Source organism: Sus scrofa, chromosome 17, assembly GCF_054392235.1.
Source record: "Sus scrofa isolate SSC_HxYL_T2T_F1_AM1 chromosome 17, Sscrofa_HxYL_maternal_Yorkshire_Landrace_v2.0, whole genome shotgun sequence".
NCBI classification, from domain to species: Eukaryota; Metazoa; Chordata; class Mammalia; order Artiodactyla; family Suidae; genus Sus; species Sus scrofa.
In genome coordinates, this window is record NC_139399.1 from 58,207,923 (window position 1) to 58,221,404 (window position 13,482).

The 13,482-nt window shown below is 52.5% G+C and overlaps 1 protein-coding gene across 2 annotated transcripts in view; it reads right to left on the reverse strand.

Annotated features, from left to right (window-relative positions):
- PREX1 (phosphatidylinositol-3,4,5-trisphosphate dependent Rac exchange factor 1) overlaps positions 1–13,482 on the reverse strand; it is a 198,219-nt gene that overhangs the window by 107,250 nt on the left and 77,487 nt on the right. For both annotated transcript variants that reach the window (XM_021078040.2, XM_085004110.1), the window contains exons 2-3: positions 6,411–6,482; positions 2,406–2,528 (exon numbers count right to left, since the gene is read on the reverse strand). In XM_021078040.2, coding sequence (XP_020933699.2) covers positions 2,406–2,528; positions 6,411–6,482 — 195 coding nt within the window. The remainder of the gene's footprint in view (positions 1–2,405; positions 2,529–6,410; positions 6,483–13,482) is intronic.

Consider the following 13,482-nt stretch of genomic DNA (forward strand, 5'->3'; position numbering starts at 1 on the left):
CAGTGCCTGGCACACAGTATAATAATATCAGGAGACTTTATCATGTAAGCAGGTGAAAAACACAAGGGTGGGAGTCAGACGCCTCCAACACCCACCAGCTGTGTGAGCCTATGCATTCACTTAGCCTCTCTGGGCCTCAGCTGCCTCATCTGCAAAACGGGTATAACCATAGCACACACTGTTAAAGGCTGTTGCGACGTTGTAATGAATTAATAAACACGGAGCACTTAGAACAGCGCCCAGCACAAAGAACAGGCCCACAGAGCACTGGTTTGTGATCGTCTCAGAAGTCAGTGGTGGGGCTGGGCTGAGGAAGTCTCCCTCTGCCCACTGACTGGGCAGCACCAGTGGGCTGGTCTGTAAGCCAGGGCCCCTTCCCCACTTGGGCTAAAGTACGGATTGCTCCACTTTAAGCTCAGGTGTCATCACTTCTCGGTCAGCCCCCATAAGGCCACCACCTCCTGAAAGCTGTCCCTGGTGCCCCAGCTGGAATAACGCCCATGGCAGACACTCATGCGACATCAGCTTGGTGCCAGGCGGGATCTCCATGCTTTGCTGAGTTACATCATTTCATCCTGAGACAGCACCAAAGGGCAGGTGCGCCCTACCACTACCCCCATTTTACAGAGCTGGAGATCGAGGCCCAGAGAGGTGAAGGGACTTGCCCAAGGTCACTCAGCTTTTCAGTGGTGGAACTGGGATGGGAACCTAAGCAGCCTGGCTCCAGAGAAATGAGGGCTCCCTCCTTCCTCTGAACCCGAAGGCCTTTTGATTTTCCTATTCAGGATGCCTGCACTGGACCCATACGGCCCCTCACCTCTCTCACCACCTGCACCGCCACCTGCGGCCCAGGCCACCATCATCTGGGACCTCTTGGCCTGGCTGCCCCCGCGCCCCTCCGGCCGCTCCCCCTCACAGCAGTGGGTGCCCTCAAAACCCGAAGCAGATCACATCCTCCTCCACTGGTGCCCATCTCACTGCGCCCCGTCTCGCTCTCACGTTACCCCATTTCAAACCCTGAGGGGTGGTGACCACGTGAACAATGTCCAGCGTCTTCCTAGCACTTAGCGCACATGCCGGGAGCTGTGCTGAGCCCACACTCTGTGTTACCTCTCTCGATCCCCAACCGCAGCATGGGTCAAGTCTAGTTTTTAACCCATTCTACGGGTGAGGATACTGAGGCCCAGACGAGTTAAAACAACCTGCAGGGGCTAACGCAGCCCTTGAGCAGCTGGGCAGCCTGGCCACTCCCGGAGGACAGTGACACAACAGGAGGTGGTCACTCCCTGAGGGCAGAGCCACACGAGGCTCTGTTACCACAGACTCAGACCCTCCAGAGGTGATGCCCTGGAGAAGGGACTTGGTGACAATGACAGTGATAATGGAAGTCGGCACCCACACGGACCGAGGACCCACGAGCAGGCCAAGGTCTCTGCTGACACCTGAGGTCGGATAATCCTCTCTTGCAGGGACTGTCCTGCACATTACGGGCTATCAGGTGGCATTGCTAGAAGCCAGCAGCACGTCCCCCTCCCCAAGGGGTGACAACCAAAATCATCTCCAGATGCGACCAAATGTCCCCAGGGGGCAAAGCTGGTTTGAGAACGGCCGCTCTGTGCCACAGGCTTTCTTGCTTTACCTCTTCGAGTCTTTCCGTCAACCCACGGAGGCATCATTAGCCCTGCTCCTCAGTCAGAGGAGGACCCTGAGGCTCGGAGAGGAGAGGAGCGTGGCCCAGGCCTCGAGCCCGTGAGGCCAGAGCGGGTTTCTGCCCTGTGGGCGGGGGGGGGCAGGCCGCGCACAAGGAGCGGGTGTGGAAGGAGTCCTTAGCCTCCTGCGGGCTGAGCTCTGCCGTCCCTCGTCCAGCCGTCCCTGAACAATCCTAAGCGACTCAGGAAGAGAGAGGCTATTATGACCAGCGTCAGCCTCCCCGACCAGCAGTCCGAGTGGGCACCCAGGGGTCAGACACCCTTGTTTGCCAGGGGGTGCCCAGGCTGGGACTCAGACCCACATGTGTCTGACCCAAGTCCACCCCTCCGGCCACTGGCTGCCTCTCTGGGTCTTTCCGCAGCAGAGGGGCCCTGCCAGTCCAGGAGGTGACAGGGGCCCCAGGACACAGTCAATGAGTAAAAATCTCCAGGAAAAGGAAGTCACACCCCAAATGGAGGGGGCAGAGAGGCAACGGAAGAGCCCCCCAGTCTGCTGGGCCGGACCCTCAGCCCGTTATTCCTGGGTTCCGGGGTGGGGCAGAGGCTGGGCCCACCTGCCCACTTGCCCACCTGCCTCTCCATCTCCCAGACAGACTTGCAGAGGAAGCTGGCCAAGGGTGGGCAGGTCAGGGACCCAGGAAGAAGCCCATTCCCAAAAGCTACAGGCTCTGGTAAGGGCTAGGGCATCGTACTCACAAATTTTAGGAAAACGTTCCCAAGTTCATGCTGAGACTGAGGCTCCGGATGTAAACAAAACTCCAAGGCGGCCAAGAAATCTTTATGAACTTCCAGGATGTCTTCAATGTTTGAGAACAGGATCTGGGAGGGAAAGACAAGGCCCAAGGAGAGCATTAAATCGAGGCGTAAAGGGAGAACAAAATGAAGCATAAAAAAAAAATCCATAACCCCTGGCGCGGGTGAGGAGGGCGTGGGAAAACAGGCTCTCATACACCGGAGCTACGAGGAATCAGGACAAAAACACCGCCAGCGTTACTCAACAGGATCGCTGCTCTTCCTCTGCTAAGAACTTTACATGCATTTATGGCCTCCAGTCCTCAGTCTAACTCCATGAGGCAGAAACTGTCATCATCCCCAATTTACAGGTGAGGAACAGAGGCTCCGAGAAAATAAGGGGCATTCCCAAGGTCACAGAGGCCAGTGAAGCAGCAGGACTGAACTTCACACTCGGCGTGCAGAGGGTCAGAGTACGACACTGGTCGGCAACCTTCGTGCCGGACACGACAGGTATGCCCCCCGCAGGACTGAGCTTCAAGACCATGAGGGTACTTCCAGGCACCTATTAAAGTGATGTGATCCAAGAAAACACGATAGACAAGGACGCTCCAAATGGGCCATTTAAACTCTCGCAAATGGGAGTTCCCGTCATGGCGCAGCGGAAACAAATCCGACAAGGAGCCAAGAGGTTTCGGGTTCAATCCCTGGCCTCGCTCCGTGGGTTAAGGATCCAGCATTGCCATGAGCTGTGGTGTAGGTTGCAAATGCGGCTGGGATCTGGCGTTTCTGTGGCTGTGGCGCAGGCCAGTGGCTACAGCTCTGATTCGACCCCCAGCCCTAAAAAGCAAATAAATAAATAAATAAACAAACAAACTCTTGCAAACGATACATGAGAGCCTGCTTCCCCACAGGAACCCAGCCAGTTTGAAATGCACAACCTGACCCAGCAATTCTGCTTTTAGAATTTAGCTTTTTGATCAGTCATTTCCAACCTGGGGACACACTTGCCAATGTCTGGGGACATTTTCAGTTGTCACAAATTGCTGGGGAGGACGCAACCAGTGTCTCAGAGGTAGAGGCCATGGAAACTGCTAAACATCCTACAATACACAGGACAGCCCCCTATGGCAAAGAGCTCCCCAGCCCAACGTGTTCACTGTGTCCAGGGTGAAAACTGAGTGGACGGCCAAGATCATATCCTGCGGCCTTAGATGTAGTAGCAGAAGACTGGAAAAAAGTTACAAATCCATTAACAGAGACTTGTCAACAGTCAAGCAAATTGGGCTTGTTATATACTTTTTTTTTTTTCCTTTTCTTTTTACAGCTGTACCTACAGCACATGAAAGTTCCCAGGCTAGGGGTCGAATGGGAGCTGTAGCTGCCGGCCTATGCTATAGTCACAGCCACACCAGATCTGAGCCACATCTGTAACCTACACCACAGCTCATGACAACACTGGATCCTTAACCCACTGAGCGGGGCCAAGGATCGAACCCGCAACCTCATAAATGCGAGTCGGGTTTGTTACCGCCGAGCCACAAAGGAAACGCCTGGGCTGGTTATATTTAAATCAATTCCATGTTCTGAAAAACTTTGAGCCTGTAAAAAGGACCTGCGAGTCTGAATAGTGGTTATGAAACCCTGGGATGATCCTTGATCCATTCTGTTAAGTGGGGACGAATCACAGTGCCACACAGGAGTCCAGTGTGGGTCCCTCTGTGTAAAGGAACACATGCAAAGGCCACTCCTCTCTACACTGGCAGAGGCAGAGACTCCCTGGCAGTTTTACACAGGCTGGTCACCTCACGGGCCTCTCAGAAGAACTAGGGAAAACTTCCATTTACATTAGGAACTTTGAACTGCATAAATTCCTTTTTCTGTTTTTTTTCTTTTTTTTTTCTTAACAAGTGAATTTTAATTTAATTTTGAAGAAGATATTCACATGGTTAAAAAGACCAACCCATAGACCCTGCAAAGGCACTGGACAGCCTGCAGAGGGAGAGGCCTGAGGGTGGGCAGGGACGGCTGCGGGGCAGGAGACCACTGGTCAATGCTGCAGTCTGAGAAGGCGGGGGACCCCCTTCCTTCTCATCCTCACCCTGGGAGATGCTTGTCACATGAAGTGGCTAGAACTATCACCCTCACAAACAAAAACTCTTGTTTTTGCCGGCTCACATGGTTGAATCTGCTCATGTTAAAGACACAAAGGATAGATCCTATTGTTATACTGACTTCCAGGAATGGTCGCAGAATTTCAAAAGAAGTATCTATCTCCTGAGTATATACTCAAAAGAAATGAGAGCCCGTGTCCCCCCAAAGACATAGACAAGAATGGTCACCATATTTAAAAACTGGAAATCACACACATATCCATCCACAGAAAAATGAACAAGTCAACTGTGGTGCATTCACATGATGGAATACTATGCAGCAATGAAGAATGACCCTTGGCTGCACACAACAACATAGGCAAAACTCACAGACGGAACAGTGAGTGAAAGATGCCAAGCACAACAAAAAAGTTCACTTTTATATAAAGTTCAAGAACAGGCAAAGTTAATCGATGTCACTAGAAGTCAATGGTTATCTTTGGGGAGGGGCATATGCTGGGAGGAGCAAAGAGGAGGCCGTACTTAGCATTGTACTCTTACTGTATGTGAGTTGTAGTTCATAAGAAGGTAATTTTTTAAAACTGTAATAAATTATGAATCTCAATTTATTATAACAAATATTATAATAAATAGCTATAACGAAACAATAGGTGCTTAGTAAATATTTGCTGAATGAATGAATACATAAAAAGCTTCGATCCCAGCTTTACCAGAGACCAGCCAAGCAGGGATCCTGAGTAGGTCTCTTTACATCTCTAAGCCTCAGCTTTCTTATTCAAAAATATTAGACTCAGGGAATTCCTGCTGTGGCACAATGGAGAACAAAGGGGGAGGAAAAAATGTAAATGTGATGTACACATGTAAGGATAACTTGATCCCCTTGCTGTACAGTGGGAAAATTTAAAAAAAAAAAAAAAAAGAATCCAATGGCAGCAGCTTGGGTTACTGCAGAGATGAGTGCGGGTTCAATTCTCAGCCAGGAGCTGTGCATTAAAAGATCTGGCATGGTCCCAGTTGCAGCTCATATTCAATCCCTGGCCCAGGAACTTCCATGTGCCATGGGTACAGCCATAAAATAAATATATAAATTAAAAAAAAAAAAAAAAAAAAACGATTGGGCTCAGAATTGTCAATGTATAAGGGTTACTGTTCATATTCACCAGGACACATGCAGGGGGCGTCCTGTGGACCAAGTCCTTTGTGTGCTGTCCATGCCAGGTACCTCTGACCCCCACCCTACCCAGTCTCCCTCTCTCTCCTGGGACCAGGACCCTGGAGCCCAGGGACTGGAGGCAGCTGCCCAGAGAGTGAGGTCACTGTGAAAGCTGGGCCTGGGGAGCGCTGGGGCCTCCACCATGCACACAGAAGGCCTATTGACTTCCTCCCAAACTCCCCAGAGCCGCAGCCAAGACGAAGCCTGGACCCGATTACTCAACTGTCCTGCCTCGACACTCACCGCCCAGTGCAGGGCAGGGGCCGGGGCTGCCAGGAGGGCAGCTGGAGGTGCCAGGCTCCCAGGGATGCATGGAAAGGGATTTTCCACTGACTCCCTGTCCGGGGGCCTGGCCCAAGGAGGAGAGAAGACAGGATGGTCATGAGAAGCCAGGGGTGAAAGTCTTGAATTGGGGAGGGGGGCTGAGTCCTGACAGCCCACCAAGCACAGTCAGCTCACGGATTGAGAGGCCTCTAGGAGCTGCAGGGAGCAAGTCATTGGGAGGGCAAAGCCAGCTGCCCACCGATGCACCCACCCCCACCCCCACCCCCATGCGCCCTCCCAACATCGCCCAGTAGGAGGGAGGCAGCTCTGCCCACAGCAGCAGGGACCGCAGGAGAGGGGGCAGCCCTGTGTCCACACCTTGACATTCTCCTCCGTCAGGCCCTTCTCCACGGAGTCCGCCACGTTCTGCCGGATGCGATGCAGGAAAGCCTGGAGGAAAGAAGCAGGGAGAGGTGAGCATCCAGGCCTCCAGTCCCCCGGAGGTGGCCCCAAAGGAGGGTCACAAGGTCAAATGCGACCTAGGACCGGGAACACTATGCCCGCAGACATGGGCAGGGAATAAGGCGAAGTGCTTCGGCCATTCAGCTGACACATGTTTACGGAGCGTCTCCTCCCCCCGGCGCTCTGCAGTGACCAGCACAATCCCTGCCTGCCCTCAAGGACCTGCGTGCACATCCGCTTTGACGCCCACCGAACCCCCTCAGGCTACAATTCATTTGCCCTTTTTTACTTCTTGTTTAAAAATGCAACTTCTGGAGTTCCCTTGTGGCCCAGGGGGCTAAGAATCCAGCGTTGTCATTGCAGCCGCTCAGGTCACTGCTATGGAGCAGGTTCGATCCCTGGCCCAGGAACTTCTGCATGCCATGGGTGTGGCCCAAAAAAACCCACATAACTTCTAACTAATAACCATTCGCATAGCTTGAAAGTCAAAAATATAAAAAAATCAAAAAAATGAAAAGTCCCTCTCTCTCCTGTACCCCAGGCCCCACTCACCTAGTCCCTCCCGCCTCCCACGGGAACCACAGCTCCAAGTGGCTTGTGCACCCTTCCAAATAAACATGCACAGGTTGTTCAAAGAGTACAAAGCTCCAGTTACCAGCGGACTGTGTTTCTGAGGATCTAATATTCAGCAGAATGATGAGAGTTAGTAATACTGTATTATACACTTAAAGCTGCACCTTGGCAGTCATCATTTTGCAATATATGTGTATTAAGTCAACTATTTGTATACCTTAAATGTACACAATGTTATATGTATACACCTACGTCTTAATAAAGCTGGAAAAAAATAAATATATTTATGCATGTACATGCACACACACACATATATTTTTATCTTCCCCTTTTTACACACAAAATAACAACAGCATACACAGGATATGTGCACCTGCTTTTCCCACATACTACAGGGTAAAGATCTCTCTCTATCATTACACGAGGGGTCTCTTCACTCAGGTTATGGCAGCCCAGGATCCTACTGGATGAGTGGATCACAGTCATTCTGCCGCTTTTTCCAAGGGCTTGGAACAGAGAAATCGTCCTCTCTTCTGCGATGTGACAGACAATAAAGGAGGAGTGTGGGGGGGGGGATGGTGGGGAACAGGTGGGCATATGGGGTGGGGGGGGCACAGCCATTCATGCCCTCCTAGTGTGTGGCCAGGGGGGGAAGGCCACAGGCCCAGTGTCACCAGATGTTCTGCAGTATTAAGGTTTTGGCTTTTTTTTTTTTTTTCGAGAGAAGCCAGAAGTTAGGATTTTTTTAAAAAGCAACGCCTCCCAGCTTTTACTTATTTATTTAGTCTTTTTTAGGGCCACACCGCAGCATATGGATGTTTCCAGGCTAGGGGTCAAATCAAAGCTGCAACTGCTGGCCTACGCCACAGCTCATGGCAACGACGGATCCTTAACCCACTGAGCGAGGCCAGGGATCGAACCTGCATCCTCATGGATACTAGTCGGGTTCTTTACCACTGAGCCATGACAGGAACTCCTCCCAGCTTTTAAGAGGCAAAAGAACCCTCTGTTTCGGTGAGGAATTAGATTTCAGGGATCAAGCCTGGAAGTGGGAGGACCAGAATTGGGGGTGCCACCAAGGTGATGGGCAAAGACAGCAGCCTGGTCCTGGTGCGGGTGGGCAGAGCAAGCAGGGAAAGAGCTGCTGAAGGTCCCCGGACAGGACGGGGGAACAGGATAGATGTGGGGGTGAGAACGGGAGATGGGGGGCAGTGGTTGAAGGAGACCAAGGCCAGCGGCCCACAGCCACCTCTGCCGGCTTGGCCCCGACTCTAGGGCTTGGCCCCAGGCTGACCCGGCAACAGCCACATGGAGACCCCTGCGGAGATGACATCATGGTCCTCAGGCCAGGATGCAGCATGGTGGCTGCCATGGGTGACTACAGCACAGCAGCCCCGCCTGTCTGGGGAGATCTTCCAGTCAGGGAAGCTGGCGGGGACGCCCAGGATGGAGGGAGGCTGGGGCAGGGGTGGAGGGAGGTTGCTGGATCCTTTCCCACCACCCCATGGCTGTCATGGGGAACCGGCCACCTGCAGACGCAGCTCTCCCAGGAAGAGGCACTGGCGCTCCACACGGCAGGTCATGGGGAAGAAAGTCGGGGACACTCTGCAAAGTGACCTCACCTCTGTCCACACTCACTGTAACATGTTCTCGACCAGTCCCCACAGCCCAAGAGTACAGCCCCAGCCTGGGCCCGGCTGGACTCCTGACACCCAGACAACTCCTCCTCGATGTGCGAGGCCATCGCAAACTTAACTCGCCTGAAACCTAGCTCCTGAACTGCCCTCCCAACCCTCACACCGCCAAGCTCTTCCCAGCCTGGGGAAGGGCACCTCTGCCTTCCAGGGGCTCCCACCCAAACCCTCTCCCAGGCATCCTCGCCCCCTCTCTTTCTCTGACACTCCATTTCCATCTGTCAGCTAATGCCATCAGCTTCCCCGCTTCCTCACCTACCCACCTGGTCCAAGCCACCACCACCTCCTGCCTGGACTAATGCAATCACTCCTCCCTGCTCCTCTCTCCACATATACAGCCAGAGGAATTCTTTTGAATATGTAAATCAGGGAGGCCCCATCATGGCACAGTGGAAACAAATCCGACTAGGAACCATGAGGTTGCAGGTTCAATCCCTGGCCTCGCTCAGTGGGTTAAGGATCTGGCGTTGCTGTGAGCTGTGGTATAAGTTGCAGACATGGCTCGGATCCCATGTTGCTGTGGCTGTGGTGTAGGCCAGCAGCTGTAGCTCCAATTCAGCCACTAGCCTGGGAACCTGCATATGCCAGGGGTGCGGCCCTAAAAAACAAACAAACAAACAAATAAATAAATAAATACGTAAATCAGATCCTGTCAATCCATAGCTTAAAACCCTGCATGGCTACCTACCACTTTAAAAAAAAAAAAAAAAAAAGCCTCAGGACCTTTGCATATGCTGTTCCTGCTTGCAGGATACTCTCCCCCAGTTCTGTCCTGGGCCAGCTCCTCCCATCATCAGGCCTTACTTAGCTCAAATGTCACCTCCTCCAGGAGGCCCTCCTTGTCTTCATGCATTTATTCCCTTCTCATCTTGTATTAACAGCCCATTTGTCAGACAAAGAGACTGAGGTTAAGCGACCTACATCAGCTCCTAAGGAAAAGGCCAAAATAAGAAGGAAGCCTGGCTGGAATGAAATCTTTACCCTAATCTGACAACAGAGGCCAGGACTGGAAACCACTGATTTGGGATGAAATTGCATTCTTCCTCCTGCCCACTGTGTGACCTCAGGAAAGTGCCCTGGCCTCTCTGTATTCTGTTTACTCTTCCCAAATACGTAGATGATAGCAATACAGTCCTACCTTTCAGGATGCATTAGGATCAAGTGAGTAAGAGCTCCATGAGGGCAGAGTCCTTGCCTCTTTTCTTCCCAGCTGTATCCCCAGGGCCTAGACTAGCGTCTGGCACAGAGTGAGCACTCACAAAGCAAAGGAAGGGATGACACTGGCCTGGCACAGTGCCTGACACATGGCAGGAGCCTCACCTCAGGACACTTGGAAGCCTGATGTCTTTCTTTTTAAAGGCCAGTGCATAGAGGGGTCAGGAGACAGGAGTTCCTAGAGGATGTCTTAACAGGGCCTGCGATGCTGCCGGGAAGTCAGCCTCGAGCCTCCCCAGACGGGGACAAAGGCAGCCTCACCCAGCAGTGCCAGAGAGAACAGGAAGCTGGGAGTGCAGCGCAGCTGGCCTAGATCGAGGCTTCCTGTCCCACTTTCCCCACAAGAGCACGGCCACCACTATTGTGCCGGGACAATGCGAGGCCCGGGCCACCCACAGAGAAGCCGCAAACAGGCTGGTGTGATGGGCATAATGGGCAGCTCGTGACCCGGAAAGAATGGGCAGGCGGGGGCTCTGGGTCCAGTCCTCGTGCTGCCCGAGGCACAACTGGCTTTTCCAGGCAGCGCCAATGCCCTCCGTGCAGGCGGGGTGGTGAAAGGGATCCTTGGGGTGACTCCGTGTCCAAGCCTTGACAGGTTGGAAACAGTCGGCCAAAAGCAGTTCTCATCCTGCAAACCTCCCCTAGAGACAAGCCCGTTCTCAGGATTCCCAGGGTTGCCCGAAACTCTCCCTTGGCCTCAGAATCTTTGTCCACGCTGCCTCCCCCCGCCGACCGAGGCCGCTTCCCCGCATCTGGCCAAGTCCTCCTCTTTTTATGCTGCTGCTGCTAAACTACATCAAGGACCCACAAAAGAACAGAGGAAAATGTAACTAACACCCACAAACACATCGCTACCCAGTTTTGGCAAATACTAGCATGTCAAATTTGCTTTAGATCATTTTGTTTCTTTTTTTTTTTTTTTTTTTTTTGCTTTTTAGGGCTGCACTGGCAGCATATGGAAGGTTCCAGGCTAGGGGGTTGAATCAGAGCTGCAGCTGCCGGCCTACACCACAACCACAGCAACACTGGATCCGCACAGCATCCGCACGCAACCTATACCGAGGCTTGTGGCAATGCTGGACCCTTAACCCACCGAGCGAGGCCAGGGATCAAACCCGCATCCTCACAGAAATTACCTCAGGTTCTTAACCTGCTGAGCCACAGCGGGAACTCCTTACACCATTTCAAAAAGAAATTTGAGCCTGGGGGAGGGGCAGACTGGGCAGGGGCATGCGGGAGCCCTCGGGGCAGCTGGACATCATCTACTCTTGACCCCAGCGGTGGTTACGCGAGCGAAGGTATACGCAAAGCCTCACCAGTGAGCCCCTGAGATGCGTGCAGGTTACCCATGTGCCTTGTGAACATCAAACCTCAAGGCAGAAACAGGAAGAACGGATCATTACTGAGAGCGGTGAGCTACCTGGGCGCCTGCCCCTCCTGAAAGGCACCCCCTGCCCTGGATTTGCGCTCCTCATTCCCACACGTGCCTTCGCCCGCTTACTGGGCACGTGTGACTCCAGAAGCAGTAAAGAATGCTGTTTCAGGCAGTGACACTATTTCTATAAATGACATGATTTTTAGCAACTTGCTTGTCCCACCTCACATCACATCCTCCACATTTACCCACGTCAATCCGTGTACTTGGAGGCCCCTGCCATCCAAACCCCGCCCGTGTCCCTTGGTTCTCACCCCTGGGTGCACTTCAGCACCACTTAAGCCACCAGCACCCACACCTCTTGGCTTAAGGACCCTCTCCCACATGCGGAGCAGGCCACAAAGACAGATGAGGAAACTGAGGCACGTGGGTGATGCTGTTTCCCCGAGGGGCCCTGGGACCCACAGCTGTCACCTGCTTGATGACACACCTTTCTTGATGGCCTGCCCTCTCCTGCCTCCCTCCCCACACTGCTCTTGGTACTTCCTGCTCTTGAACTCCCAAGGGAAGCTCGCCCTTTTTTCTTTCTTTCTTTTTTTTTTTTTTTTTTTTTTTGGCCACACACCCCATGGCATGTGGAAGTTCCTGAGCTAGGAATTGAACCCATGCCACAGCTGTAAGCAGCGCCACAGCAATGACAATGCTGGATCCTTAACGTGTGGAGCCACAAGGGAACTCCTCAAACTGCTCACCCCTGAATCAGTCTCAAGATCTGTTTCTGGGGAGGCCCATACTAAGACTTCAAGTTGTTCGTTTCACTGCGGAGCCGATGGAAGTACCCACTCTCAGACTGCACATGCTTAATCTGTTGCTGATGTTTTTCTATAAATGATGCTACAGTGAATAGGTCCGCTGGAGCCCAGGGGCTCAACCTCCTCCAGGTGTATCTAAGTCTCCTGAGCACAGGTGTGCAAGTTCTTCCAACTGTACACGTAGGTATGGAAGGGTCAGCTATAGATCAGACATGTTCCACGTGACTAGTTAGTGACAAACAGCTCTACGACGTGACTGTACCAACCTACGCTCCAACCAGCAGTGGATGAGCGTTCCCACTGTTTCACACCCAGAACAAGACCCAGGCTCTCATGCATTCATGCAACACACGTTTGCTGAGACCTGCACATGAGTTCATTGCAACCCCCACAATCAGCTTTCGGGGTAGCGATTTTGGTCCCACTCTATAGGCGAGAAATCTGAGGACCAGACGAGGGTATCCTAACAGAGGTCGTGCAGACAGAAACCAACAGAGCCCAACCTGAGCCAGGACTGTCTGAATCCTGCTTGCTGCTGCCTGGAGGGGACCAGAGAGCCTGGTCACAGAGCTCCTAACCCAAGTGCCACCACGGTCCCTGGCGCGCTAAGCCTGATTGATTAGTGATGTCTGTGGGGAGGAGAAGGGTGGTAGGGTTGCGTATTCGCCATGCCCAGCGAGCTCCTACCTGACTGAGAAACCCGGGGAGTGAGAGACACAGGTCTGAGTTCAAACAAAAATTTGGTGATAAAAAAAAAATAAAAAAAATTTAAAAAATAAAAAATAATAAAAAAATAAAAAAATTTTAAAAAGTGGGGGGGGAGCTCCCGTCGTGGCGCAGTGGTTAACGAATCCGACTAGGAACCATGAGGTTTCGGGTTCGGTCCCTGCCCTTGCTCAGTGGGTTAACGATCCGGCGTTGCCGTGAGCTGTGGTGTAGGTTGCAGACGCAGCTCGGATCCCGCGTTGCTGGGGCTCTGGCGTAGGCCGGTGGCTACAGCTCCGATTCAACCCCTAGCCTAGGAACCTCCATATGCCGCGGGAGCGGCCCAAGAAATAGCAACAACAACAACAAAACAAACAAAAAAAAAATTTGGTGATAAAACAGATCAGAACCGGGGCTCTGGCGTAGGCCGGTGGCTACAGCTCCGATTCAACCCCTAGCCTAGGAACCTCCATATGCCGCGGGAGCGGCCCAAGAAATAGCAACAACAACAACAACAATAATAACAACAACAACAACAAAACAAACAAAAAAAAAATTTGGTGATAAAACAGATCAGAACCAGGTCTCCTGATGCCAGGCCAGCCTTGCCCCTG